The sequence below is a fragment of the Neolamprologus multifasciatus genome, chromosome 8 (assembly GCF_963576455.1).
Source record: "Neolamprologus multifasciatus chromosome 8, fNeoMul1.2, whole genome shotgun sequence".
NCBI classification, from domain to species: Eukaryota; Metazoa; Chordata; class Actinopteri; order Cichliformes; family Cichlidae; genus Neolamprologus; species Neolamprologus multifasciatus.
This window is the reverse complement of record NC_140446.1, coordinates 18,725,858-18,751,119: the sequence shown is the minus strand read 5'-3', so window position 1 is coordinate 18,751,119 and position 25,262 is coordinate 18,725,858. Positions and strand designations below refer to the sequence as shown.

Genomic DNA, 25,262 nt, shown 5'->3' with positions numbered 1-25,262 from the left:
TTTTAAAGCATATCAGGTGGATGGGTTTGAGTTGGATGGCCATAAAAAGTAATTTTTCCCTTCCTATATTTCGGATTTCAAGTGAAGTAAAGCTGGCCAAACCAGGAACTCTGTCAAGAAATGCCTGCAATCGTATGGAGGTGCTGCAGTCGCACTTTATAGGACCTACCAGCTGTGAGCTATCACACGGAACAGATGAGCAGTCCGTTTTTTATGTGGCAGGTCTATTAGCCTGATAATAATAAGCAGAGTGACGGAGACATGTTAACTGTGTAGTGCCTCAGGAGCACTAACTACACTTGACCTAACACTAACTACACTTTCAGTGCATGAGCTGCATTTCTGCATTTCTGCGCGTAACACCTTTACAGGTAGTGCACTATCCGCGCGCCTATCCGTCTCCGGTCGCTGTCCACGCGGGTCCACTCCCTTCCAGCCAAGTCTCGGCGCCTTCTCCTATTTTGCATCAAGTGCGGCTTTCCATAAAAATTCCAAGCATTTCCCTACAAGGAGAGGCTCTCAATCCCCTCACATGTATGCAGGAGGAGCCCCACGGCAGTCTTGCGTTACGGTAAATATATGACGCGGTGTACGTATTTAGGGAGTAAACTGCACGGTACTGCCCCGGAGATACGTGACTGCCTTGCATACATCCATGCCGACGGTCTGTCCGCGCTTTACTGCATTGTGTGTGCGTCCACAAGATGGCGACAAACGGCCTGTTTTTATTCATTTAGATTAAACAAAAGCAATTTCTTTAAAAATATTTTAATATAGCTCAAATCCAAACATTTCATTACAAGTCAGAAAGTAAAGTCATCTCCAATAAAGGCCTCTTTCACAGGTTCAATATGTCCATGTTCAGCAAAAATAAGAACCTCGTCTTCAACCTTAATATAAGTTACCAAGGGAAAACCGCTTCATAAGGAGCTGTTCAACCACAGCAATGACTCTATTTGATACAGCATTGACTAAATTGTCAGTGTGCGTTATATAGCATTACATCTTACAGCATGTTGGATTAAGTAAGTAACGATAAGGGGGTCATCGATGTCAACATCAGTACTGTTGACTGCCAGAGTGCCTTATTGATACTTTCACAGACAGGATCCCTTACAAATTTAACACATAACATTTAGTCTACAGCCTTACAACTGTGTATCTATTTTATTTAGGCTGTTTTTAATTTGACACACTCAAGAAAAGCCTGTGTAGTGGCATGCATCTGCTACCTTTAAAGCACAGCGTGACATACAGTTGCATAGATCTGAACAGTCCAGCTTCTACTGTCTTTAATGATCATTGCACCAATGCATGAAATTGCTAGAAACAATACATAAAGGCAGATCTGATGGGTTTATCAGCAGGAGAACAGCAGTCTGAGTAGAGTGATTGTCAGTGAACAGCAGCTTTTTTTCTGATTCTATACAGGTTTAGAGTTTTGCCAATATGAAGGATATGCAGTGAAGAAGAGTGAATACAGACAATGTCCAGTTTGCCCACCGGAGAACATCCCTATCAAAGCAAATCAACCTAAAGTCTTCTAAAGATAAAGGAGTTTCTTTGCTGGTCAGCAGTTGGAAAGTCACAATTCGTGTACAACAACTTTGGTTTTGAAAATCAAGTTAAGTCAGCATAAAACCGAGGATATACTGCACAGGTTACAGACGGTCTTTTCACCAATCGCTAAAGCGGAGTCGGTTGAAGGCCTCTTTAATGTCCTCGTTGGATTTTGTAGTCCCGTCGCCAAAACGGAGTACTTTGCTGTCGGGAACGTCCTGCTTCAGCTTGCGCTTGCTGAGAACCACAGTGCCTTCGGCTCCCTCCTCCTTAGGGCCTATCAGCAGGATGTAGGCAGCATGGCGCCCACGTTCCATCAGCGTGGCTACAATGAAAATATATAAGTTACCCAAAAATAAATAAATAAAAAAAAAAAACACTGCTCGATCTGATTTCCTTGTGTTGTTTCTTAAACATCATAATTAATGTTGGTCCAGGTTCAACATCGCAAGTGACCAATCACATTGCTTGGATTTTTTATTCGATGTCATCAACATGTGATTGGTCACTTGCAACGTTGAACCTGAACCAACATTAATTAAGATAATCCAGGTATAACACCAACACGGGGATATCAGATACACCCTGGAAATACATCGTACCAGTAATAACTGCTAGAACAAAGTGAAAACAAGAACAAGAGGTACCTTTAAATGCTATAATGTGGTCTAGGACATTAGTGGACTCGAGGAGAACATTTGAATAGAGAGGATGCAGCATGTAAGAGCGTCGTTCACCTGTTACTGGTTCCTGAAAGGAAAACATTGCAGCTGTCAGGGAGCAGTTTCTGAATCTTTGATCAAACCAGTCAAACGTGTAAAATGATCATTTTCATAAAGGTAGTGTACTTACAGAAGAGTTTGACTCTGAGGGCATCAAGCCCCAAAACATGAAGACTGAGAAGTAGTTGGTGGTGTCGATGGAAGCGGGTCTCGGGGAATTAGGACTGGCCAAGAGCTGGACTTCCCACAGCACACCGCCAGTCTTCCCATCCAGGATTATTATCTACATTTAAAACCAAAGTGGTCTAGTTTTTCTATGATTCACACTGATCACCTCATGCCAGCAGTCAGGCATCGAAATAAAGCTGTTTGTAACGTTTTCAATTTAACTTACCCTCTTTGTGTTGTTGCCAATATCCTCCTCAATGACAACATCTATTAAACCATCTTTGTTAAAATGACCAAAAGAGGGTTCACTGAAAAAAATAAAGAGAAAAAGCTGTTTTTCCACCCAGCGAGCCCTAGTTAATAACAACAAATGGTTTACTTTGATATTTATTTTGCTCTCCCACAAAAATGACCAGAATTTAATACTGAATGTTTGAGATTGTTGGTTTTTGTTGTGTTTTAACACAATCTGACTTCTGAGCAAATATATTATTTTAATGTGATGTATAAATTATTTAGAGGATATGGACATGTTTACAGCACATTTAGGGACTATTTTTCCAGGTCTATAAATGATATAGCTCTACCATCCATGCATCCACACTCACACATATTTATAATAACCAATGAGCCTAAGTCCACAAACTGCATGTCTTTGTTCTGTAGGAGGAAGGCAGAATACCCACACAAACATGGAGAGAACATGCAAACTCGGCCAGATGTTGGATTTGAACCCAGGACCTTCTTGCTGTGAGGCAAGTGCTGCACCGCTATGACTTCAGCTCACCAGGGGAAAAAATAAATAAATAAAATAAAGATGTTTTTTGTTTTTGTAATTACTTAATAGCCTAACTTTTTTTAGGTGAAGTATTAAATTTAGAATCACAAATGTTAGTGTATCTGTAAACACTGATTATGTTATTGCACTAATGCACGCCATGTATTCATTATGGTAGGAAAGATGTAGGTAAGTGCTCTTCTTCTTCTTCTTCCCTTTCTGTATCCATGGCATTATGGCATTTGTCCAGCAATCTCAGCGGTATCGACCTTGTAAGCACTCTGTACTATGGCAGTAATTAAGCTGCTGTGCTGTGTAACTAAGCACTTTCCTCTTATTCTATGCACATGAAATCTAAAGCATACACAGTGGGTTTACCTGAGGACTGAGCTGGTGTTGAATCTCCACAGTAGCTCCAAATGTTTGCCATCAAGCAATGCCACCTCCTTCCCAGCCACAACCAGCAGGTTGGATGAATCATCCGTTTCATCGGTTTTCAGCATTCGACTCACTTCAGACCTATAAAGCAGAAACAAATAGCAAGTCTCAGGGTAAAAATCCCCATGACAACAGGCGGTTTTGTAGAAGTGATAATCAAAGTTCCTTCTTACTCGTAGATGGGTACAAGGCCGTCTGTGCCACTGGCATTTCTCTCCAAGTGTTGGTCCTTCTTCAGACCCATATCCATCCCTGCTTTAGCCTTGGCAGCAATCTTCCACAGTGCCCAGCCATACAACCCAGTGTCTACGAGTAAATACACTCACTCACTCAATAATTCCCTTTCCTGCCCTAGAATCAACAACAGGAAGAAAACTAAAAGCTGACGAGTCAGAGCTTTTGAAAAGCGAGTAAAGGTGAAATGTTACAGTAAATGAGCCTCACTGTAAGAACTGTTGTTAAAAAGTGCAGCAAGGTTAATATCAGGTAATATCAATATTTAACAAACATCTCTATGATAACGTTTCTTTTCCAAAAATGTTGTTACTGAAGCGTTCGATGCACACCTGAACCCTAACCAAATCTCTTTGACCCACCTCCTTTGTAGACATCTAATGCCTGCGGGTAATTTTCTTTGGGTCCATAAGTTATTATTAATCAGAACATATGACTTTATTCAACTTTTAAATAAGTTGTTACAGGACAAAGATTCACATAATCTTTTAAGCCTAGACTAAAGGTAATCCTATAAAAGGTATAACAGTGCAGCTGTTATTATTCAGCTTTTGTTATGACTAAGCATGAAAAAAATCTGTAACAGTTTGAGTTTTGCAACTGTACTTGGACAAAATGCAACACTTATCATTGAGAACCTGCTCAACCGGTTTGCCTGCAGAGTAACTGTCACGGATGATTTCATACACAAACCTTTTTGCAGTAGTACGTAGTAAGAACCTTTCTCAGTGCGGTGCAGAAGATGACTGGCTGTCTCTGTGGAATCGAGAACCACCGTAGTGCCGATTTGGTCGCCCGTCTTCCCTGAGAGCAATACCAGCTGAGTCTGCAGATATGACAGGAGACACTGAGACTGGGACGATTCCATTTTTGCTTTAATATCAACACTTTGAGTCCTGTTACAGCAAGAGAAAAACATAATAAAATATACCAAAAACCAAGAAACAGAATAATATAACTTTTAACTTCACCTTTACCTGTGTGTTATCAGATGCCACCAGAGCCACATCACCAACTTTGTCCCCATCCAGATCTGGGACACTGAGAACGGGCGCAGAGCTGCGCAGCCCAGTAGGCTGAGACTGTTGCCAGATTTTCGTACCTGAGACAACCACACCGCACAGTAACAACAGGTTACCAAACACATCTTTCTTTTCCTAAAACAGATCTTTAGAAGTTAAAATTGCTTTACTTTCTTTCTTTAACTAGACTTCAGGAACACTACATTAAATGGTATGTCAGTAATTTGTTGCTGCTAACAAATTGGAAATGGGTACAATTTTTTTCTTAGCCAGTAAAATCCCCATTTCTCTTCCTCTTAATTAAATAAAGGATTTGATTTGCCACTACTTGCATTGAGTTTGTTTTTTCACTAACCTGTACGTTTGTCGATGGCTGTGAGTTTGTCAGAATGGGACAGCAGACAGTCCCAGGTTCTGCCCGTTTCTCTTTCGAGGCCACACTGGGCCCAGTGGAAGTCGGGTTCCAGCGGACAGTCCCACAGGTTCTCTCCATGTGTGCCATCCAGTGCCAACAGAAACACGCATGGTGAGGATAGACCTGGAAAACCCACAGTTTTTCTAAACAAACATAACACACAATGGGTGTATTGTATTCTCATAAACAGAGGATCAGTCTCTACCTTCATCAGCACATGATCTGTTCTGTGTCACTTCTGTGGTTTTGAGAACAAACAGGACATCCATCACCTTGTCTTCATTTGCATGTTCAAAAGCTAAGAAGTTGTAGGTTGCTGTGGTGAAGAAAAGAGAAAGTAGTGCCTAATTATCTCACAACTATAACACTGTCAAGCAGTGAAAGGCATATAATTGCACTCACCTGCTCCAGGGAATGAACTGTTCCAGGTAACGAGATATTGTGGCCTCACGGGACAGGGGATGATGAAGGAGAAGGCAAACACGATGGTGAGGCAAACGAATAAGGACAAGAAAAAGACTGCAGTTCGCCAGTGAGACAGTTTGGAAAAACCCAACTCCTTGCAGCTCTTTTTCTTCAGCTCTGTTGCTGATGGTACTGTTCCTGCCTCTGCACCATCTTCTCCTGTCTTCAGAGGGTCGCCCTCAGTGGCTTGGTCTGTGGTCTCCATCACTGCCTTAACGCATTACTGGCCCACTGACCTGCCTAAAAGGAGAAAAGAGATCATGGTAAACACTTACGTAAATACATACCACTGCAAATACAAATTGTGATATACAGTTCCAGTGTGGAGCGGATTATAAACCTGCATGTGTCAAAGTAACCATACAAAACTCGCTGGCATTCACAGATACACTCTGTGGGAAATAATACTGGAGGCAGCAGTGTCTAGTAGTCCAGCTATTTCTGCTGCATCAACCTTTGTGAATCTCTGCTTATTCAGATGTGCCAGCACAGATCCAGACGCTTCTCAGCACAAAAAGAGCAGACCCATAATAAACATCGCTCAGGATTGCACACCATATTATTTGTTCTGCAGCAACAGGCTTATTACTCACACGTAAAAAAAGAAAAATAAGGGCGTGTGCTACAAACTTCCTTATGTATATTACAAACAGACTCGCACAAAATTATTTTACGCCCCGAGACCGTGCCGTGAAAGTCTTTTCTTCGCCTTAGTCAGTTCCGGATAGCTATCTATATTAACGAGATTAGGTATTTTAAAAAAGTTTACCCTCAACACCTGGGTGGATTAGTTTGCTAACTTGTTGAACGAAGGCCAGCCCCGAAAAAAGGGACTATGTGTAATATTACCACAGAAAGCGGCCCTCGATTTGAGGTTAATTCAATAGTTTAAGCAGATACATATAAGGTTTTTCTTACTTTAACTCTCCACCGCCGACTCCTGCGTTCTTTGGTGCGGCTAACTTTAGATAGCAGGCCTGACACAGGCTAACAAAACTGCCTGTCAACCCCAGTTGCGTAAACAAATCACAGGCAAGCCCACCGTCCTAAACAGGTTTGCGTACCCCGGATTTGTCTGACAGGTAGCGCTAAACATTGAAAATGTACACATTCAAATAATATTGAAACCTCTGAAACAACATAAACCTTAACATTAAGATTAATTTACCTACATTTGGGTAATGCTTGTAGCAAGAGGTGCTTCAACATGATGAATGCCTATGGCGAAAAGCCGTTGCCTGATAGTCATAGCTCAGGGTCTGTAAGGCAACGTGTTGTGATTGGTTGTTGTTCTCGTTCTTGGCCGTTTCGATTGGCACATTTAGACGGAATCTGGGGGGCTTCCTGGTTTAGCGAGGCTACAATAGTTTCGTCATTTCCCGGATATTGGACGGAAACGGGCGAGTTGAAGAAATAGAGGGAGAAGCAGCAAAGGGAGATGCTTGGATAAATAAATTCTCAAATAAGCCGATAAAACAGAGGAACCATTCTCAAGTTGATTGACTTTTATCTAACCCTGTCGACGGAAGAACCGCAGTAATGTCTGCCCAAGCTCAAATGAGAGCTTTGCTCGACCAGCTGATGGGAACAGCGAGGGACGGTGAGTTGCTGTAGCATGCTAGCCGAGCTAGCTAGCCAAGATGGAGCCACTGCTGAGGCTGGCTTGTGTTGGCGTGTGATGGACAGAGCTGCATGAATGGATGTACTGCAGAGGGCTGTGGGACAAAGTAACGTTATATTCAGGCAGCCTGTTAAGGATTAATGAGAGGATTTAATGTTTGCATCCAACGTGGCTCATTGCAGTTTAATAGGTTGTAGTTTCCCTTTTATTACGTCTAGGTTTTACTAAATTCCTAGCTTGTAATGTGCGTTGGCTAAACGTAGCTACTTGTTGTGGACTGTGAGGCCCCAAGCTAGGATGCATTGGACAGTGTACAAGATTATATTCCTGGCGTTAATTAATGTTTAGTTAATGGTAAACCAGATATCTACTGTATCCATTTATATAGTTTAATTGGCATAATTTTAACCCTTGTGCGGTGTTCGGGTTTTCAGTGTTTAGATAGAGAAAAATTATTCTTCCTTCCTTCCTTGCTTACAATAACGTAACAATGGAAGCTTGCCTCATGTATATCTTGGATAATATATTTTCGGATAAAAATGTTTTTCCACCCATATTTTCTGATAGATTTTTCTTCATTACACTTTGTCACTAAAACCAGTATCACGTTTCTTCATTACTGTGCGCTTACAGGTGAATTCCATGTATCTCAGTACTGCTTAGATTTGAGATCAAGTATCTTTGCATTAGTCGTCATGGCTGTATTGATTAAATAAAGCGTAATCTCACACCAAACAAGGGTTAAACGATAAACAGACCTTACTTTGCAGTCGGTCTTGCAGGAGTTCTAAAAACAAAATGAAACACTTTTCTAAAGGAACAAAATAATTTAGCTCATATACTCGATAATAAAACACTTTCGAAATTAACTCTAGAATATATTTTATTTAAAAAGAAACGGAGTGCAATACTGTGCTCGTTAATTTTGATTATCGCAGTAATTCGTGGACAGACGTCCTAAATGAAGTGTTTTCTTTTTTAGTAGCTTCCAGCCGTTTGGATACAAACATTAATTGGCAAATAATATAACCCGATTTAGTCCCATAGTTGGGATTAATTGGACGTGTTATACATTATTACAGCAGCAGATTAGAATAGAATAAATAGATGCAGCATAACCTGTAACATCGGTGCTGTGCAACGTTAGAAACACATGTATAATACACGCTTGAAGAAGCATAATTTAAATGTATGTATGTGTGTGTAAATATATCAGCTGTCAGGTCTGACTGCAGTTTCTTGCAGCCCTGCCGTTTTATAAATATTTTATTCTGACAGCTGGTTGTGTAAAATTTGAAGCTCTGAGCCTTATTTTTCTTCGTTTTTTTTTAACAAGTTGAGCTTTAGAGTAAGAGTGAATTTGTGTGGTGAGCTTGTGGGTGTATGTGTGATGAGATATGATATCAAATTCTTCCCATACTTTTGTTGCATACAGACTGAACAATTGTGGCCCCTTTATTTTATTCATTAAGGTTCAGTGTATCTTTGCCAGCCTACATCAATCTGCAAAGGAGTTGCAGAAAAGCCTCATGTTCATCGAGCCGTGAGTCACACATAATTTTTAAAGCTGTTATGGTGAATATCCAAACAATTTGTTTGCCTTCCGGAAGTTATTGTAGCCTTTTTCCTTTTTTTTTTCTTAAAAAAAAATAAAATAAAAAAATCACACAAATGGGTAAATCTTCAGTGGCACTAGTATTACTATTTGAAGTAGTATCACACAGCTTGAGCTAAGACGTCTGGTCGCGCTGAGTCCAAACGAGCAGTTTTCCATTACACGTCTGTTTTCAGAAGGCAATTTTAGCAGTCAGTCCACACACACACACACACACAAAAAAAAAAAAAAACTTTGCACACAGCATTTACAATCTGACTTGTGTATGACTCCCAACTTCTTACTACAGGTGTGCGCGAGAAAACTGTTCCCATTTATACTTTTCTACAGCGGGTTTAAAATTCTGCAGCTGAGGTCTTGAAGATGCAGAAGGGTACAGTATGTGGTGCAAGTCGCAGTGTGTATAACCTAAATTTTTTTTCCTTGGATTTCTTTTGCATCCTTGTTTTGAATTTCCTTTGAATGTTCACAGTTATAAATAAAGGCTTGGCTGGAACATTTGATTTAAAATTTTTAAATCTCTATTTGTAGTCGTAGTGGCCATCTTCCATTTTCTAATGAAAATGATACAGCATTAAGGTAGCAGCTGTACTTGACACGACTTAACTGAAACCTAAATTGTATTATTATAATGTAATGTTACACCGCTCCCAGCCCAATCCTTTGACCCTCATTATAGAGTGGGCGTTGAGCCTTATAAAAAGTTAACTGAGTTGAGGCTCTGATAATAACCCATTTGAGGCTTGGGTAAGGTAAGCACTAAGAATAAGAACAAAGTACCACACACATACAAAGCAACCTTTATTACTGCATTAATACATTAGTATAGTCCAGTAGAGGCACATTTACTCTACTAATGGATACCTGTAATGTTACATTAATAAACTACAATGAAAACCCTGACAAGCAGCAATATACAAATAGTTTTTACTCATTTGGATATGTACAAAGTATTTAAATGGAACTGTGGTATGTAGTACAATTACATTAATATGTATTGAAGCACTGGATACCTCGCCACTGTTATCGAGTATGTGAGGGCTGTCTCACTGGTTCTTCTTTTGGGCTGTTTCAGGGGATGAGACGCGGCAGAGGGTCAAGTTCACTGATGAACGAGTCTGCAAAAGTCACCTTCTCAACTGCTGCCCACATGACATCCTCTCTGGAACTGTAAGTGAGACAAACTTCAGTTTTGACCCATCCTGAAAGCTTTAAAAACTCAGTTCATTTCTAAGAGGTTGGAAAGAAATTTCAGAAAGGAAACAAAAAAGTGCTATAAGTGTCTTTAACTTTTGCAGTCATTTTTTTTACATTATAATTTGTTTATGTTTGAGTTTATGCAGCATAACTCATGTCTGTCTGGTTTTTTTGTGATAGCGCATGGACCTGGGGGAGTGCACTAAGATCCATGACCTGGCACTTCGGGCTGATTATGAAATTGCCTCCAAGGAGAGAGATCTTTTCTTTGAGCTTGATGTAAGTGAGGTTCCTTTTACTAATAATATATTACCAATATTATTAATTAATAATAATCTGGAGTGAGTGAGGGACAGGAGGTGACTGAACAAACTGCTCTCCATCATGGCCCATTTCACATGCTCCACTCCACACTACCGAGGCAACAGAACTCCTTCTCCCTTAAAGTGATTTAACCCCGCTTTCAAAAAGAATGCTTCAGGAAGTCTTTTTTTTTTTTTTTTTTTATACCTTCTTGCAGCTATTTCCCTGATTTATTGTGTGCATATTATTTATTAATGCAAGTTGCACAATCTTAGACTTTTCACTTTTCTTTAACTCATTTTTATGTTTTCTTTGTTTTTTTATCAATGTTGTGCATATTTTAAAAATTGCTTTTTCTCACGGTTTAAGGCCCTAGGTGTGCGCTTGTGGCACTTTTACTTTACAATAAATCAGTAAACATAGTTAAAGAGTACTACTTGTATTCTTTATCGTGCTGCTGTAACACAATAATTTCCCTTGTGAATGAATAAAGTGTTTATCTGTCTTGCAAGTCAGCACCATTCGTGCCAAAAGCATTTTTGAAATGATGCAAGTGCAAATCAAAACATTTGTATTTGCCAAGTAGTTAAGTTAAGTAATAAAGTGACTGCTGAGTGTGTTAATAAAAGGTGTTGCTCCTACAGGCAGTGGATCACCTAGAGTCTTTTATTGTGGACTGCGATCGGAGGACAGAACTGGCCAAGAAGCGCCTGGCTGAGACCCAAGAAGAGATCAGTGCAGAGGTGGCAGCAAAGGTGAATGATGCAACATTTTTATGCTTCATAAAGTCTGGCTTTCCTTATGCAACATCCAGTGGACCCTGTCAGTGTGTTTTTTCGCTCAACATAACCTGTTGTCTCTTGTGTTGGTGTGGCTGTTTTGTAGGCAGAGAAGGTGCATGAGCTAAATGAGGAAATAGGAAAGCTCCTGGCCAAGGCTGAACAGCTCGGAGCTGAGGGCAATGTGGATGAGGCTCAGAAAGTCCTGCAAGAGGTGGAGAAGGTCCGCACGAAGAAGAAGGATGCAGAGGTAAGGAATGAGCTCTTAGAACTTCAAGCTTGTGGTTCTTTCCGTCTCTTAATTCTCTGAACTTCTGACACCTCACTGTCTCTTTTATTCCCTCTTGAACCATTTCAGGAAGAATACAGAAACTCCATGCCAGCCTCAAGCTTTCAACAGCAGAAGCTTCGGGTGTGTGAGGTGTGCTCTGCTTACCTTGGTCTCCATGACAACGACCGTCGTTTGGCTGACCATTTTGGTGGGAAGCTTCACCTCGGCTTCATTCAGATCAGAGAAAAACTGGACCAGCTAAAGGTGTGTATATCTTGTTTACAGCCAACTCATAAAAATATGAGTGACATGGTGCTGAATACTCGCTCGAAAGGGAGGATGATGTAAAGGCTTTAGATATTTGTTTTGACTTTATTTATTTATTTCTTTTTATCAGAAAACTGTGGTCGAGAAGCAAGAGAAGAGGAATCAGGAGCGCTTAAAGAGACGAGAAGAAAGGGAGAAGGAGGAAAGGATGAGGAGGAGGTGAGTGCCGATGTTAAAATCCCGATGACATTTACAGCAGTGCTTGTTTTGCTGTTTAACTCTGTGGTTTAATTTTATAGGACAAGATCAAGGAGCAGAGAGCACAGAAGGTAAGGAAGCTCCCTCTTCTATCTGTCAGTTCATTCGTTCCAGGCTTTTATGAGTCCGATTTGTTCTGTTCAAGTGAGCTAATGAAATATGCTGTCTGCTGTCTTTGCCAGGTCCCGTTCTCGTGACCGCAGAAGGAGACGCTCACGCTCTTCATCACGAGACAGGCGCCGTTCCCGCTCACGCTCCAGGGAGAGGAGGAGACGGCATCGCAGCCGATCCCGCTCACGCAGCCGAGGACACCGTCACAGCCACGAGCAGAGCTCCAGACACAAGTAAACACAGACGAAAACCCTTATTAATCTATACTCCCGTGAAAGAGAATTGAGCAAACACATGGAGATCTGTGGGATACTGATTGCGTCGCCTAAGAACAGTCAGTGAAAATAAAAGGAAACGACAATTACATGGGCTTTTTTTGAGCCTTTTATCCAGCTTCAAGCTTGTGTTTTGGCATTTTACACATACGATCCTTCTCTTTTTTTCAACTGCTCTTTTGTATTTGTGTTACTAACCTGAATATCTCATATCGTTTTGTCGCTCAGGTCGTCCAGAGATCGAGAGCGCTCGTCCAGGGACCGTGACCGCTCATCCAGAGACCGGTCACGGGAGCGAGACAGAAGGGATGGTATGAACGGCAGGTCGGACTCGCGCAGGGCAGACGACAGAGACGTGGGAGACCTCTGAAGACCAAACTCCATCCATGACCACAACACCACAGCCTCCTCCCGTCTGTCCATTTATAATATCCTAATGTTAAACACTTTGCCTCGACACCCCACCCCTCTGTTTTCCCGCCTGCCTCCTTTCTTTGCTTTAGTGCAGCCAGAGTGCACACATACTATCAAGTATAAAATTGAGTTTTTTTGTTTAGTTGTTTTTTTTTTTTTCCTTTCTTCTTTTTTTTTTTTTTTATAGCATCAGATACATCAGATTTTTGGGGATTTGGCAGGTTATTGGTCAGTAGTGGAGTGTACTCTTAATACCCACATCTGTAACTCGGTGACTTGTCTGTATCCAGTCCATCCCTCGTCTTGTTACTGCCCTGAAATGTGTCCACTAGAAAAGGCAAACTGATCTGCTGGACTGGAGCATAAAAATGTAACTGGTCCATGTTCTTTTTATTATTATCTGATGGTCTTTTGATAAAAATAAAAAAAATCTGTCTGTAAATATATTCTAGGCTGACTAATTGTCTGAAAAAGCCTAGTCTTGTCAAGTAGTTTCTTGGTTTTTTTCCCCCCTCCTCATCTCCCTCCTTGAAGATTTCGTTTCGCTGTCTCAGTGCAGTTCTCGAATGTCTGTCCACATAATGGTCTTCAGTACTTAGTTCTCTAAAACCCACTTAAAGTTTTACATTCAAAGGTTTTAAAGATGTTAGCATTAGTATCCAACTTGCTTCCCTTTTTTGTCTTTTTTTATTATCATAAGTGATCAGGTTACAGGTGACTTTCTTCAGTATAAGTGAAATCTTCTGATCTATGTTGGTGGCAAGTCTCTTTATCATTTCTTTCTATCTTGATTTCTTTTTAACATACTGCAAATAAACAATATCTTTAGAATTTGTGTCAGCATGTGAAGCAGTAGGTTCAGAAATGATCAAGTTCAGATCTACTTACCTTTAAGTGAAAAATTTAAACATTTTTTGGCCCAACTTGAACAGATTTCTTTTCCATTATGATTAAATGCAAACAGATTTTAATGGATGCACTGCTTTACCTAATGTGTGAAGTCATATCTGTTTGTTCTGCTGGAAACCTTTCTTTAAAGTCTCAATAAAAAAAAGAAAAAAGCACCATTTGGAATTTAATTGTGTGTTGAATTGTGTTGACAAGGTCGTGTCATTGTTAAGATGTGATAATAATGGCTGAATTTTTACAAATGTGTATTACAAAGATAAATACATTTCATTTAAGTTAATTAGGCAGAGAAGAAGACAGCTGTTACACTAAAATGAACATGCATTACAAACGGGGCACTGCACTGTTAAAATATTTAAGGGGGATCTCTTGCACTCGTTTCCATTTTTAGATTTATTGCATTCTACTGGAGAACCACTGCAAGATTCACAGCTCAGATTAATTCTTAGTTTTGTTTTATACTGGGCCTAAGTCCAACACCTCAATTCATCCTGGAACAAACCACTCTAGTTCCCTTTCCCCTCTCTTTAAACCAGCCTTCTTCTGATTGGCTGGCCCTTGCAACCAAAGGGTTTAAACAGCCCGAGCTGTGCACCTGAGGAGCTGTGTACCTGAGGTGTGTCATATTTGCGCCACTGTACAAAGCCAAGAGTAGAAAAACATTCCATAAAAATTGGTGGAGCCCTTTGAAATCTGACCTTTTGACTCCTGGTTTACTTGTACGTGCTCCGATCGCTGTTTGAAACTGTGTCCATGTTTAATATGAGCATCCACAAAAAACACTAACTGTACATATATGGCATAAAATAAGGAAAAGCAAAATCAGTCCCCTTTAGTTTTCACGGCACCTGGTTATATTAAATTCCTACGTCTGATATTGCTGACAGAAAGCTCGGTTTTAACATCAGGTAATAATACCGTAGTGATTTAATGTTAGATAGTCAAGTTACTGCCACATGTTTGGTCTCTGGGGACGGGAAAACACAGTCCTTCATGTAACGCTCTTCACAATGTGGACGCTGTTCCTCACAATGTACTGCTCTCCAGCTTCAGATCAACCTTCATTTTCTGTTTTTCCATGACTGCCTCCAGCTCTGTGGCCCTTCTGGCATCCTGTAAAAAGTAGAAATCAATTTAGACTGTGTAGCAATGCGATGAAAAGCATCAGCTAATTTAAACCTCATGCTACTGAGTTCAGGTCATTCCATCTCAAATTACTGTGAGCCTTCTGCTCAACACTGAAGGTTTTTGTGAAATCCATATACGTAGAATACATTTCAAGATGTATTTTTTTTAATGGCCTGTCAGCACGTTTCCAGCACGTTTCTTTCACACAAAATATGGGACGAAGTTTGGACATCACAAAAACTAGAGATAAAAGCCGATGAAAGCCTAAAAAATGATGCTGGCCTTTCTTACCAAAATAATCCAAATACCAATGTAAAATTTCTCACACACACAAATGCATTTTTAATGTCTCTTAATCTTTTCCTGAATTATAAGACTCTTCCAGGGTAATCTGAATGGCATGTGGGACTTGAAAATAAGAATTTTATTCTGTTTGGATTAGACTGTCTGCTGATCCAAATGTATCGTATGTCCTCAGTCCAGCATGAAAGATAAAAGATGAATGAAAATATGTTAAAAGTAAGTAATTTTAAATCACTGATTACACTCATAATTGTGTTTTTGCATCCTGCCAAAAATGATCATGTTTAGTTTTCCTAAAACCAATAAAAATGTTAATATTGAAGCCTTTGAGATGGCTTCCCTTTAAAAGATATAGCTGTTCTCTTTTTACTTACCTCTAGCAGTGATTTTTGCACAGCGAGCTGACTGTACACTCTGGCACCCTCCTCTGGAATCACAGCTTTCAGCTCTTCTTTGTTGAGAGAGAACAGCTGGGCGCCTGTCAGCACACCCAAACATGACACTGTCCTGAGGGACACAAAACATAATGGACTTCAGAGGATACTCTGGTGGAGCCGTTCATCCATGTAATGGCAAAACACACGTGTAGAACCAGCATTCCCTGCTTATACACAAAACGTGGTTTATCTGGTCTGCAGTCACTTACGGTTTGCTGAAGCCCTTCCCTCTGAGCCACTCAGCCACCTCCTCTGGAGGAGACTGGTAGTCAAGGGGGAGGGAGGTGTCTGCAGAGCGAGGGATGACGAGGGGTTTGTTCATATTGGACTTTCCATTGGTCAGTCTCTGGAGCAGCTCATCATTTACCAGCGTGACTGAAAAGTTTGGAGTTTAAAGAAGTAACGGTCACTTTCATGCTCAAATAATAATATAAATGCAGGACTCAGTAGAGGAAAGACATAGCTCAAAAGTTCATCTTAAAACATGAGAACATGGTTTAAATCCAAAATAATGAACCCATAATTAGGTGACTTATGACCAGCCTATCACTGTGCTTTTTTGTATCTTTTTTACATTTTGGTTATAGAACTTTTTTAATAAATCTTATATTTCCCATTCAAGAGTATGACTGTACTTACCTTAATAATTCATCATCTACATATAAAATGTATCCACACAAACTGAATGATTATTAAAGACTGTGTGATATGTTTTTAAGATCCACAACAGCTACCAAGTGGACCTTAAGTGAGATTGTTTTGGCAACATTCTTTTATTAGTTTGGGGCAATTTTTCATTTGTTTTCCTTTAAGATTTCAAGCTCTGTCTCAAATTACTTTACTTCAGTTGCATTGAATCTCTCGCTTCAAATAAAATAGAGGAATAGCGAGAGTAAAAAGCAGTTGCTCTTCTATTCAGAGGGGAGGTGACATTTTAGCATTTTAGCAGCATTTTAGACTCTGCATCCTTGATTTGGTTAATTTTTCCACCAGATGCCCTTCCTGACACAACCACAAAGGGATTTGTGTCTCTTCCAGGGATCAAATTGGGAAAAATTGGGAAAGGTTCACCTGTTAGGCAAACGTGCAAACCGCTACACTACAGAGCCACAGTCTAGGACACATAAAGTTGTAGTCCGTTACCTTTGTCATTGTCCTCAACAGCTTGCACATGCTGGTTGTATGATGGTAAGCTGCGTGGGCGCTGTGGGGAGTGGGTGGGGGTGGTTTTGGGAAGAGCAGGGGGGCTTGGTGGGGCAAGAGTGACATTCTTGGAAAGTGGAGGCGCAGCTGGAACCTGAAGGAACGTGGAGTGAAGAAAAAATGAGTTTGCTCTGATGGAATGATCAGATGAGAGCTTGTGTTTCACCTGTGCATGCATGTGTGTGGGTGTCTTTTTTGCCGTCTTACACTGGGGGGTTTGTTGTGGACAGGGCTGTCTATGTGAGCCATGGGCTCCAGGATGTTGAAGGGGACGAAGCCGACCTGGTTAAACCGATTGCGACACTTCCACCAGCGCTTGGATGACTCGATCACCTGTCAGACAGAGAGGGTTTCTGTCAGTGAGAGGGCTGTAAAGTGTATCAACAACTGCAAATAGCTTTTGTCAAACAACGAATAAAAGGACTTTTATGATGGTTCCTTGAGTGCGCCATAAAATAACTTGCTTCACTGTGTGCTTTTACAAACAGCTTGATTCTGTTACCTCCAGAGTCTCCCCCTGCTGCACTGAAAGCTCACTGCTGTTCCTGGCAATGAAGTCATAACTGCAGCAGTAGAGTCTGTCAGGCCCCGGTGGGAGTGAATTTCTGATCAAACGAGACAAAGTTTGTTTTTATTTAGTCGGGGTTAAAAAAACAAACAAACAACAACAACAACAAAAACAGCAGTTCATTGATTTATGTCTTGTAGATGACTTACGTGTCATCGTTTGGTGGCTGAGGTGGTTGTTGCTGTTGTGGGAGCAAAAAAAAAAATAGACAAGTGAAGACAACACAAGTTAGCACAAAATGCGTAAAACATGTAGAAAAATATAATGTCAGTGTATATCTGGGTAAGGCTGACTGCATTAAAGTTTGAGAAACTAAGGTGTTATTAAAAAAAACAAAGAACTAACTGTGAACCTTATACAGTTTTTAGCAGAGATGGACAGAAATGTGAGCTGACCTGTCAAAAAGTGGAAAGTGTATCTCCACTGTTTACTGTACGTGAGGTTTATTCATGCGTTAGTATCTTAAGCCCCTGTGTTGTCCTTTTACACACTCATCCATAGTTCTTGTTTCCACTGATCTACGATTAATGACTTCGAAATCACGCTATAGAAGTATCCCACACCTCTTGTTTTTCTCGAAGGGCTTCGAGTTTGTGCTGTGACTCGACCGGATCCTCCCAAACCTGCCCGTCAGGCTTCAAGGCTTCTGGCTTCCAGCCATCAAAGAACACTGGGGTGTATGGAGCTACAGGCCCACGCAGCTGAGACCTGAGAGAGCAGAACAAGTCACTGCCTTGGCTTTCAATGAGCTCAACAACCAAAACTATGATTGCTATTCAAGTAGTTTTCATTGAGGGAAGTTATGACATTGGATTTTCCTCTTATAGCTTGCTTACAAGATTAAATATAATAGGTCTTATGTACATTTGACAGCTAATCCATCGGTTCCCTTTTCTTAACATGAGAAATCAATAAATCCCAAAATGCCTTAAGTGGATTTGTTATGCTTCTTATTATATAAATACTGTCACAATGGAGCCTGATGGAGGCTCCTGTTAAACATGGCCAAACTTTCAAAGAATCCCTGAGGGCTCAAAGCTCAGGCTTCAGCTGTCAGCCAATCAGAGGAAAGTGTTTTGTCTTAAAGTAAGGGGACCCTCACCCCATGAGCTGAAACTGAAGTGCTGTGACAAAAGACCGAAGAAGACAGATAAGGATTTCTTTTTAGTCTTTCAGTCCAAGAATAAAAATATGGAACTGGATATGAGCATAAAAACGTCCCTTTTAATCTCCTGTCTCAAAAAATCTGCTTATTTCAAAACGCAGGTAAAACAAATGATTTCAAGAGAAACAAAGTACAAAAATATTGCTTGGTTGAAACAAAGATGTTGCTCTTCAGCAGATAAAATCTTCAGTGAACCCAAAAATGTAAAAAGGTGACACATAACTATCAACGGAGGCAAAATGCTCCCTTTCCACAGCCTCTGGCCAGAGTTGAGCTTGATACAACACCAAGACTGGAAGTTTTTAATGTGCTGCCTTTTTAGATTTCTGGAAAATAAAACACCAGTTTCACAACTAGTAAGAGACAGACAAGCATTGATACCGACCGAGGGTGTGTCCAGTTGGGTCCCAGCGACGTCCAGAGCTGCCTCTCCTCCTCAGTCAGGGTATCTTGTAGAAGGGACACAGCAGAGCTGGTCAGGGCAGGACTGGATATGGCGGCTCCAAAAGCTGGTCCTCCTGTTGTTTTTACCATCTGCGCAACATACAGATGAGACAAAATCAGTGTGTCTTTTATCCTTTCTTCCTCCCCTCACCCACAAGTGTTCGCAGCAGATGGCTGCACCTCCCTGAGCCTGGTTCTTCCTGTTAAAAGGCAGTTTTTCCTTCTTACTGTTGCCAAAGTGCTTTTTCAAAGGGGCCAAGTTATTGTTGGGGTTATATCTATATTATTATCATTTCTTTTCCTTCAATATGAAACGCATTAAGGCAGTTATTGTTGGGATTGTTTGGCATTATATAAATTAAACTGACCTGATGTTCCCACGTCTGCTATAATGGATCTGGCATTCAAAGTCTTAACAATCGCTGATGGTTCTAGCAAACAACAATACCGTCCATTCTTCTGCCCGATAGCCGAACATCAAACCACAGATGTAACAACAAATCCAAAAACCCTAATGGATACATCTGCACACAAAAGCCAAAGCACACAAGAAGAAGTACACGCACGTCTTTGAGAGACAAGGCTGCGTGTTCCCATTCAGGTGTGTCAGTTTACACAAATCAAACAAACCCTTTTCACCCTATTTGATTCATACTGGAGTGGAAAAATTAAAGCACATACTTTGAAATATTTCTTTAATTTCTGCTAACTCACAGTGTATCATCATGAGGGATGTTGATACTTTAATGAAGGGCATTGGACATTTCCATGAAATCAAAGTAAATAAATGATAAAAGGCACTTGATTTCTAAAAAAGCAGCCACGAATGGCCCACCTTTTTTTCCCCAGATGGAACTTACCAACGTCCTAATTTAAAACAGGCATCGAGGGACAACAAAGTGGCCTTTCTAGTGTCGAGACAAGCTCAAATCTAAACCAAATGTTTGAGAGGTATGCACCAGCAACCCCTGCCCGCATACAAATACAGCCAAGGAAACTGCGTAGATCAAACAAATGCTGCATTTTTTGGTGATTTTCAATCAGGCCGCTGTGCAGGGAACTGCCCTGTGTAAACACTGAACAGAAGCTGTAGCTTCTGACAACATCACTTAACTACTCTGAAGACTTTCCATTATTTTGACATGACACATGCTTACAGTTCTGCACTGATGTCCACTAACATCAGGAACAAAAACGCTGCCGTCAAGCAGAGAATGTGTCTTTTGAATCTAGGCATTTACCCCCAGTTGACTTTGCCCCCGCATGGCATTACGTGTCACACGGATTTATTCAAAGAGGTTGGTCATGCTCCCCTGCAGTGAAAGACAGCACCTCATATTTACAGCAATAGCAACAACAGTTGCTGAGGTAGAGTTTATAACCCTGACTCACCATATCCAGAGGCTTGAACACATGGTGAATGAGGTCCTCTGAAGAAGGATTGGTGATGGTTGATTTCAGGCGAGCCTGAGAAATAAACAGAGGCGATAAATATGCAGCTGCCACGAGTAAGCAAATAATGCTTGGGACTTGATGGTATACATACCAAGAGGCTGAAGCAATATTTGAATTTCTGGAAGATATCAACGAATTCCCCATCTGGTGGAGGGCGAGCCTTTGTGGCGAGTAGCTCGTCTGTTGTTTGGGAACAAAATATAACAGCAGTTGATGGATATGTTGCTTCAAACTAGAGAAACTGGAGAAATCTCTGCATCTCCCTCCTACCTTCAGCGCTTTGCTTTTTACTTTTCTTCTTCTTCTTCTTTCTTTGGTTCAGCACCGTTGCAGCTTCAGCAGTCTGCTGCAGCTTGCCCATGAAGGCCTCGATTTCGTCGAAACAGTGATTAAGGATCCCCTGAGGAAAGAAGAATTGCCTTCGTTACGTGAAAAGCAGCCAAAAGTGGTGACAAAAGACACAAAAGAGATGAGCTGGCTTACCACTTCTCTCTCTGCTCGCAGGAAAGAGATATCAGGTCCGCCATTTGCTGTCGTGAAATAGAGCAAGGGACTCAGTTTATCCATGTTCATTCATCTCTGCACTTCCCAAAGCTGCCCTCTCACAAACACAAGCTGACAAAGCCATCTCTGTGCTCCGGAGAGACGTTTGCCTCGAATACCTGTCGCTTCTCTCCTTTCCTCCAGCTCACTTTCCCAACCCTTCTGAATAATTCTGAAGCACTACTGAACAGGCATGCATGTGGAAAAAGAAGTCTTCTGTGTTTTTTCTTACCTCTGGGTCCAGGGTAAGGTGGAGGGTTGACAGGTGGGGGATTAGGAGCATGCAGCATGGGAGGATTGGGTATGTTATAGGGGTCGAACATATCTCCTCCACTCTGAAGCCTGCGGGGCGAGAGGAGAGATTCAGTGCTTCTGCCACAACACGGCACTACGGGTTAAAAAGTGATAACAATGTTTTTGTTGATGATGGTGCAGGTGTACACTCAGCGCCAGCAAATGAGACGCCCTTCAGCAAGGGCTCAAGAAGTCATATTAACAAGCTCAAATTCAATGCCGTAACAGCAGCATCCTCTTGGTAAGAGCTCCAAACAGCTCTATGAGCGCAGTGCACTCCTCAATCAACGCGGCGCCTCTAAGATTGAACCCTTTCCCTTATAAAGAAGACATCTGATGACCTCCCCAGCGCTCTTAACGATGGGTTTTGACACCTCAGTATATATCAATAAAGATGTGGTTTTACGACCAGTACAACAGTTTCCAGGTTTTTCCAAGGGTAGCTGCGTAAACAGGGACCACTCTCACTAACTTCTAATGCAAACCCAGTCATTTTTGTCCAATAAGCTGGTCTGAAATATGCTTAGTTCAAAAAGGAGCTTTAAAGGTTATTCCAGTAGGCTTACAAGGGGTAAAGAGTTAATCCTCCAGCTCTTATCCAACCATGAAGAAAGAGTGAACATCCTAATTTTGCATACTCGTTTCCACGCTAAACACAAACACTTAACATTAGCAAGCAATAAAAACAGTGAGTCCGCCTTGACTTTTTTATCCAAAAAAATACAAGTAACTTAACAGTGATGACTTCACTTTTTTAGAAATTTTAATTAAATTCTGATGTAAATACAAAAGGCTCCTGCTGTGTCTCTTACCACATGTCTCTGCCCTCCATGTGTCCTTTAAAGAGAAATGTTCTCAAAGCCAGACTATGCCCGGAGCCTTCGCCTCTGTTCCCTTTGCCTTCTCTACTCGCCGTCACAATGGCCTTGCTATCTCTGTCACACCTTCTTAAGTTATGTAGAAACCGGTAGAACGAGTCTTTTGCTCGCTCTCTCTCAGCTGTTTATACTGTTTGTCCTCCCTCTCTCTGCCTCCACACAGGTGGATGGCAACACAAAGCTGCTTTGACTCAGTGGAAAAATGTGACATAATGACAACGACGGCGAAAATCAAACTGCTTTAAATGGGATGTGGGTCTGAGTTTCCTTTTTGTGGCTGCCAATTAAACTCTGCCCATGCAATGTGATTGTGAACACAGAAGCGTGCTCTCCCATTAAAACCGTGCCGAGAAATGCACTTTTGTGGGTGCGTGATTATGACAGTCACTGTACCTGTCATCAGGGGGCAGCTTACTCTTGCTGGCGGTGGAAGTCGAAACTGCCAACGTGACTTCGTCGCAGATTTGCTGTGCCTGTTTAAAATGACAACATGTAAGTGGCATCACTGGTAAAACCTGATGCAAATAGACCCTATGACTCATCCAGGACAACACTTGGGGAAACTCCTCCCGCCGTCAGCACTCACCTTCACCGTTTCACAGTTAAAGAAGTGGATGTCTGGCTTCTTCTGATCTTCACCTTGGCAGACTAACATAAGGAGGGATGGGAAGTGTTTTTCTGTGTTAACAGCTTGACAGCGGAAGATGGATCTGAAGTCGTAGCTCTCCAGCTCGTCCTGCAAGGGCAGATAGAACTGATGGTCATTGTGGATGCAAATATGTGTGGTATTTCACAGCTGAGCACATTTAAATCTCTTCATCATCCACTGAGATGTGCCTGCCCTCACCTGACTCTGTACGTCTCTGAGATAAATGCCCCCTGCTCCCACATCCAGGTACATCTGTTGACTCCATAGCTTTTTATTCTGAGCCAGGAAGGAAAGACGGTTCTGAGCTTCCTCAACGCTCTGCACTTCCCCGTTCTGCAGCGAGAATGTCAGAAGGTGCTGCAAAGTAATGAGGAAGATTGAGCACATGAGGAAAAATGCACGATAAAAACACTCAAGAGAAGGCACTCACTGTGACAATATGTCGAGTGATGTTTGTCATGTTTTTTCCACTCTGTCAGCTGGAGATGTGTAAGATAAAGCAGCTTTCCTAAAAAATCACAGACCTAGAAAAGGAAGCAGAATACCAGGACCACTCAGAAACACATTCTGGACAGAGTTACGAGTGACATTTGTAGATGGAGAGAGTAACGATGGTGTTGCTTTAACAAGTTATCAGCAGCTCCTACTTCCTAAAGCTAAACAGACTTACTCACAACAGAAATATCCTCATTCAAATTTGCCCTGCCCCTCCCCTTTTCCAGCTTACGTCTGTCTATCCCAGCTCTGTTTCAGTAACACAGGATTCTGGTGAGTGAGTGAGTGAGTGAGTGACTGAGCGAGCGAGCTGCCCGACCTGTCTGGTAACAGTTCAAAGTATGATACCAACCTCTCTGTTTCTCAGTGACCACTGAACAAGAGTCACCGGCATCAAAGACAGCAAACACTTGGTATAACTCACATGGTGTCACTTACGAACTCTGCCCACAAAAAAAATATCACTTAACCTCACATTTATGAGCACTCAGTGCCAGCCTGGTCTTGCACGAACATACAGTGTGGCATTTCAAAATGAAAACTGGGACAGTGCGGTAAGCATGATGATTTGTGCACAAACTATAAGTAAAAGCACTGTTTTAAATCAAGGAAACATTTCTACATCTAAAGAAAGCTTTACTTTGCATCCATCCATTATGTTTTTACTAAATATATTCTATGTGCGCAACTTAACTGTACAGATTTAACAGAAAGAGCTGTGGTCTTGTTGATGTTAGGTAAGAAGATTAACACAATCATGCTAGGTTAAGTCAGAATTAAGTCAAGTGTCCATGGTGCTTTTGATTTTAGTACATTTTCATAAGCAAACCTTCAAAATCTGATGACAAATACTGAATTACTGGTAAATGTTTGGTTACACCTTCATAAATTACTACGAGTATCCAAGAAACCTATACAACATACAACAAAATGACTTACCATACTCATCTAAATGTATTTGAGAGTCAAATAATCAAAGACCTGAGATGTCAGAGACTGGAAATAGATGTCAAATCAGCTTACCGTAACTTGGTATACTTGCAGTGCCTGGATCTTGAGGTTAACAGAAACCAAAACCTGTCTCGAGCCTTAGTGTGACTAGAGGTATCTTACTCACCCTGAGGTATGAAAGCCTTGACAAGCAGAGGTGTGTCACACTGTGGAGTCCCGCCCAGTATTTCACCCCACCTTAAAGATAAAAATATATATTTGTTTCTCTCTCCTGTACACCTACAAGTGCATTCCACACAGGAAAAATGTAAAGGTTAAAATGCAGGCTAGGCTAGGCTGCAGTTGGAAGATAAAGTTGGTGAACGGTGACACAGAGTGAGTGGGTGAAAATAAATGCTCAGAGGCCTGAACTGAACCTAGTCGCTGTGCCGCTGGAGTGGGCTGCCACGGAGAGTAACGGAGGGAAGAGAGGTCCATGCAAAGGTGCAGTGTGCAGGAAAATAAAACAAACCAGAGATTGATTAGCTCAGATAATTTTTCATTGTCAGTACTTGAAGCAAATTGTGGGGTGGAAAGGTTTTTGGCTTCTGGGAGGAGAGTTTGAGAATGACAAATGAAACCTGTAGAGCTGCTGTTTCAGCACCCAAAGAAATCAGGGAATTGAGAAATCACTGACACAGTTCTGATGGGCTCAAAGGGCCAAAAATCTTTATCTTTTGCTGTTATGGGAAATTTCTGATGAAGTCAGAATTTCTGCAAGTGAAGAAGATTTCGGGAGTTACTAAAATTATAAGGTTATTTAGTGTGCTTAGCAAAGGGAGGGGAAGTAGAGCTGTGTATTCTGTTGATAGGTTATGCAGCTGGCAACTGTACATGTACATATTAAAGAAGTTGCCATAAGACTCTATTCAAGCCCATTAAAAGTAG

The 25,262-nt window shown here is 41.2% G+C and overlaps 3 protein-coding genes across 9 annotated transcripts; 1 reads left to right on the top strand and 2 right to left on the bottom strand.

Moving 5' to 3' along the window:
- Positions 1-752: 752 nt before the first annotated feature.
- Positions 753-7,088, bottom strand: fam234a (family with sequence similarity 234 member A). 5 transcript variants are annotated; one of them, XM_085169850.1, is made up of 12 exons: positions 6,975-7,088; positions 5,740-6,042; positions 5,543-5,653; positions 5,278-5,460; positions 4,872-5,002; positions 4,594-4,726; positions 3,840-3,972; positions 3,607-3,747; positions 2,677-2,758; positions 2,413-2,565; positions 2,208-2,310; positions 753-1,885 (listed from the first exon to the last, which is right to left on the bottom strand). In XM_085169850.1, exons 2-12 carry the CDS (start codon positions 6,005-6,007, stop codon positions 1,677-1,679), a joined length of 1,647 nt encoding a protein of 548 aa, XP_085025976.1. In that variant the 5' UTR covers positions 6,008-6,042; positions 6,975-7,088; the 3' UTR covers positions 753-1,676. The 5 variants fall into 5 exon arrangements, with proteins under 5 accessions (XP_085025976.1, XP_085025975.1, XP_085025974.1 ...); XM_085169849.1 differs by having other exon boundaries at positions 6,971-7,084; XM_085169848.1 differs by lacking the exon at positions 6,975-7,088 and adding an exon at positions 6,721-6,881.
- Positions 7,089-7,173: 85 nt separating this feature from the next.
- Positions 7,174-13,159, top strand: luc7l (LUC7-like (S. cerevisiae)). Of its 2 annotated transcripts, none has more exons than XM_085169855.1 (10): positions 7,174-7,402; positions 10,114-10,208; positions 10,416-10,514; positions 11,183-11,293; positions 11,424-11,567; positions 11,676-11,852; positions 11,986-12,074; positions 12,155-12,184; positions 12,296-12,457; positions 12,728-13,159. In XM_085169855.1, the coding sequence occupies exons 1-10, from the start codon at positions 7,342-7,344 to the stop codon at positions 12,867-12,869; spliced, it is 1,110 nt and encodes a 369-aa protein (XP_085025981.1). In that variant the 5' UTR covers positions 7,174-7,341; the 3' UTR covers positions 12,870-13,159. The 2 variants fall into 2 exon arrangements, with proteins under 2 accessions (XP_085025981.1, XP_085025982.1); XM_085169856.1 differs by having other exon boundaries at positions 8,896-10,208.
- Positions 13,160-13,316: 157 nt separating this feature from the next.
- LOC146512929 (epidermal growth factor receptor kinase substrate 8-like protein 1) lies at positions 13,317-24,586 on the bottom strand. 2 transcript variants are annotated; one of them, XM_085169847.1, is made up of 19 exons: positions 24,408-24,586; positions 23,320-23,413; positions 23,088-23,246; positions 22,827-22,976; positions 22,634-22,713; positions 21,301-21,410; positions 21,009-21,055; positions 20,796-20,925; positions 20,617-20,705; positions 20,463-20,537; positions 19,012-19,160; positions 18,025-18,169; positions 17,611-17,642; positions 17,396-17,498; positions 17,101-17,226; positions 16,834-16,987; positions 15,900-16,065; positions 15,628-15,760; positions 13,317-14,935 (listed from the first exon to the last, which is right to left on the bottom strand). In XM_085169847.1, exons 2-19 carry the CDS (start codon positions 23,347-23,349, stop codon positions 14,849-14,851), a joined length of 1,965 nt encoding a protein of 654 aa, XP_085025973.1. In that variant the 5' UTR covers positions 23,350-23,413; positions 24,408-24,586; the 3' UTR covers positions 13,317-14,848. The 2 variants fall into 2 exon arrangements, with proteins under 2 accessions (XP_085025973.1, XP_085025972.1); XM_085169846.1 differs by having other exon boundaries at positions 23,320-24,586.
- Between the last annotated feature and the right edge of the window lie 676 nt (positions 24,587-25,262).